General features: G+C 50.7%; 1 protein-coding gene across 1 annotated transcript; it reads left to right on the top strand.

Annotated features, from left to right (window-relative positions):
• The first annotated feature begins 480 nt into the window (after nucleotides 1–480).
• Nucleotides 481–843, top strand: LOC114072021 (feather beta keratin-like). The gene has a single exon (XM_027909932.1). The coding sequence runs from the start codon at nucleotides 490–492 to the stop codon at nucleotides 841–843; it is 354 nt and encodes a 117-aa protein (XP_027765733.1). The 5' UTR covers nucleotides 481–489.
• Nucleotides 844–2,642: the final 1,799 nt, after the last annotated feature.

Genomic DNA, 2,642 nt, shown 5'->3' with positions numbered 1-2,642 from the left:
TTCATAGGTACAACACCTGCAGAAAAAGTGTCTGGGAAAGCTTTCAAAAGACCTCCCCTTCAAGGATGCTCAATTGCCTTGAAATTTGTACCTCTTTGTAGGCAAAGTCGGAGCCTTGGGAAATAATTCCTCATTTCATTTTTCCAGCTGCCTGCCAACATAAGTACATTTGTGGGCAGGTGTCTCTCCTAATTGTTGCTCCTGCCATGCTCTGAATTCCTGGAGCTGCGTCTCAGCTCCAGGAACTTTCAGAAGAGACAAACTACTAAAATTAAGTCACAAGATGGGTCCTTTTGCTTCTGTCCCGCTGACACTTCCTCCCACTGCATCCCCCAGAGCTGGGAGGATGTCTCAGCCTCTGCTTTCCTCTAACAGGTTGAATGATTTGGTTCCTGGTGGGATCCCTGGAGAGGCTGCTGTTCCGATCACCGCTCTGAGCGCCACAAACCCCCTCTGTGCCCCCCTGTCTTTCAGATTCCCCCCCCATCCATGGCCTGCTACGAGCGCTGCCCCTCCACCTCCTGCGGGCCCACCCCGCTGGCCAACAGCTGCAACGAGCCCTGCGTGAGGCAGTGCCAGGACTCCACCGTGGTCATCCAGCCCTCGCCCGTGGTGGTGACGCTGCCCGGGCCCATCCTGAGCTCCTTCCCCCAGAACACCACCGTGGGCTCCTCGGCCTCGGCCGCCGTGGGCAGCGCCCTCTGCGCTGAGGGGGTTCCCATCAATTCGGGCAGCTCCCTGGGGTTGGGGGGCTTTGGCTACCCGGGGCTGGGCGGTGGCTACAACCGGCCCTACAACCGTCGCTACGGCGCCTTCCGCGGCGGCTTCTACGGGCCCTGTTAACGTTTTCCGTGAGAGGGGGGAAAGAAATCACCAGGGATTCCTGAGTGCCCACCCCAAGCAGGACTGAGCTCACGGCCACAGCGTCCAGAAGCAACTTCAGGCGCCCACCACCTCCTCCCCTCCCGAAGCGAAGGATGCTGTGGGAATCCGTCGTTCCCAAAAACGAGGCCACCGCTCCCGTTTTGATCTGTATTTCTAGTCGAGTCGGTAGCTCTGCTGCTCCTCTGCCTAATTCGATGTAAATGTTTAAATTTCGAGAGGAGGGAGGGACTTGATGGTCGAGGTGCAGTCCTGCACTGAAAGGAGAGCTCTGCCTGTGGGATGCAAACCACGAGCTGTGCCCTTCTCCCCATGTTGGCCCCTGATGCTTTGCAGTATTTTTAATCCACCAGTTGGTCTTAATAAAGTGTTGCTGTTATGGTATCTCCAGTCTTCTGGTGGTTTTTTTTCCCCATCCCTCTTGTTTTCTTCTGAAACTTTTCCTGGGTGAAGTTTATCACCAAGTGGATCATAGCCAGGCTGAGAAATTTGGGGGGCTAGAGAGGAGAAGGTGGTGAAGAGACCTCAGAGCACCTTCCAGGGTCTGAAGGGGCTGCAGGGGAGCTGGAGAGGGATGTTCATCAGGAACTGGGGTAACAGGACAAAGGGGGGTGGGTTCAGACTGACAGAGGGGAGATTTAAGTTGGATATTGGGAAGAAATGGTTCCCTATGAGGGTGGGGAGGCCCTGGGTCACTAATTGGAGAAGGGCATCTCTTTAGAGCCTGAGATCCAGAACAGGTTTAATTTTGCAGCTGCAAAATGCAGGTTGATTCCACCCTGACTCATCAGAATCCTTGGCTTTTGGCATCTCTGCCAGGAAACTGTTCTCAAGGCTGGAAGGATTCATGGAATGGTTTGGGCTGGAAGAGAGCTTAAGGATCATCTCATCCCACCCCCTGCCACGGGCAGGGACACCTTCCACTAGCCCAGGTTGCTCCAACCTGGCCTTGGACGCTCCCAGGGATGGGGCAGCCAAAGCTTCTCTGGGAAACCTTTTCCACGGCCTCACTCCCCTCACAGTAAATTTTTTTTTTCCCTTTATCCACCTAAACCTCCTCTCTGCCATTTCAAGCCATTCCCTGCTGTCCTGTCACCACGAGCTCCTGCAAACAGTAAATCCCTGCGAGTAAATTGGTTCTGCTAAAATTAAGAACCTGAGATGTAAATGAGATGTGCAACAGCCCCTGAAGCTGCTCAAAGAGTCAGTTTGGGGAAAAAAAATTGGAGAGATTCTCACACTGGGAAGATTTGGGGTGTTCTAATAACTTATGCAAATGATTAAATAATTATTAAAAATATAAATGATGGTAAATTGTATAAATTACATTGCAGCAGCTTCAATTGTCCCCAGTAGTTAAATCGTTGCCAGCAGTTAAATTGCTCATGCTTTATGTACCAGTCTCCCCCCTGGCACCAGATGAAAAACCTTCCTCAAAGCTTCTTTCATCTCCAGGACCTGAGGACGGTTTGAATGCCAGACTCCCAAGTCAATGTGAGGACACAAATTTCAATTAAAGGAGTAATTTGTCAGCTCTTGTGGCAATTTGGTGCCTCCACATTTTTTTTTTTTTTTTAAATATTATCTACCCACCCAGACAAACTGTTTCTGTGCCCAGAGGGAAGGATGAGGAAAAGGAAGCATTCCTCGGTTATCTCAGATGAAAGGGAGTTGAATTCTTGGGGTGAGCGATTTCATCTACCACAAGGAATTAATTTTTTAAAATATCTAAAAAGATATCTATCTAGATAGTAGAGATT

This window comes from Empidonax traillii, unplaced genomic scaffold (genome assembly GCF_003031625.1).
Source record: "Empidonax traillii isolate 1590-97213 ecotype Southwest subspecies unplaced genomic scaffold, ASM303162v1 scaffold2533:size40725, whole genome shotgun sequence".
Taxonomy (NCBI): Eukaryota; Metazoa; Chordata; class Aves; order Passeriformes; family Tyrannidae; genus Empidonax; species Empidonax traillii.
Note: the sequence above shows the minus strand (reverse complement) of the source record. Positions and strands in the feature narration are given on the sequence as shown.

Coding starts and splice junctions, on each gene's coding strand:
- LOC114072021 (XM_027909932.1), top strand. CDS start 490: ATGGCCTGCTACGAGCGCTGCCCCTCCACCTCCTGCGGGCCCACCCCG.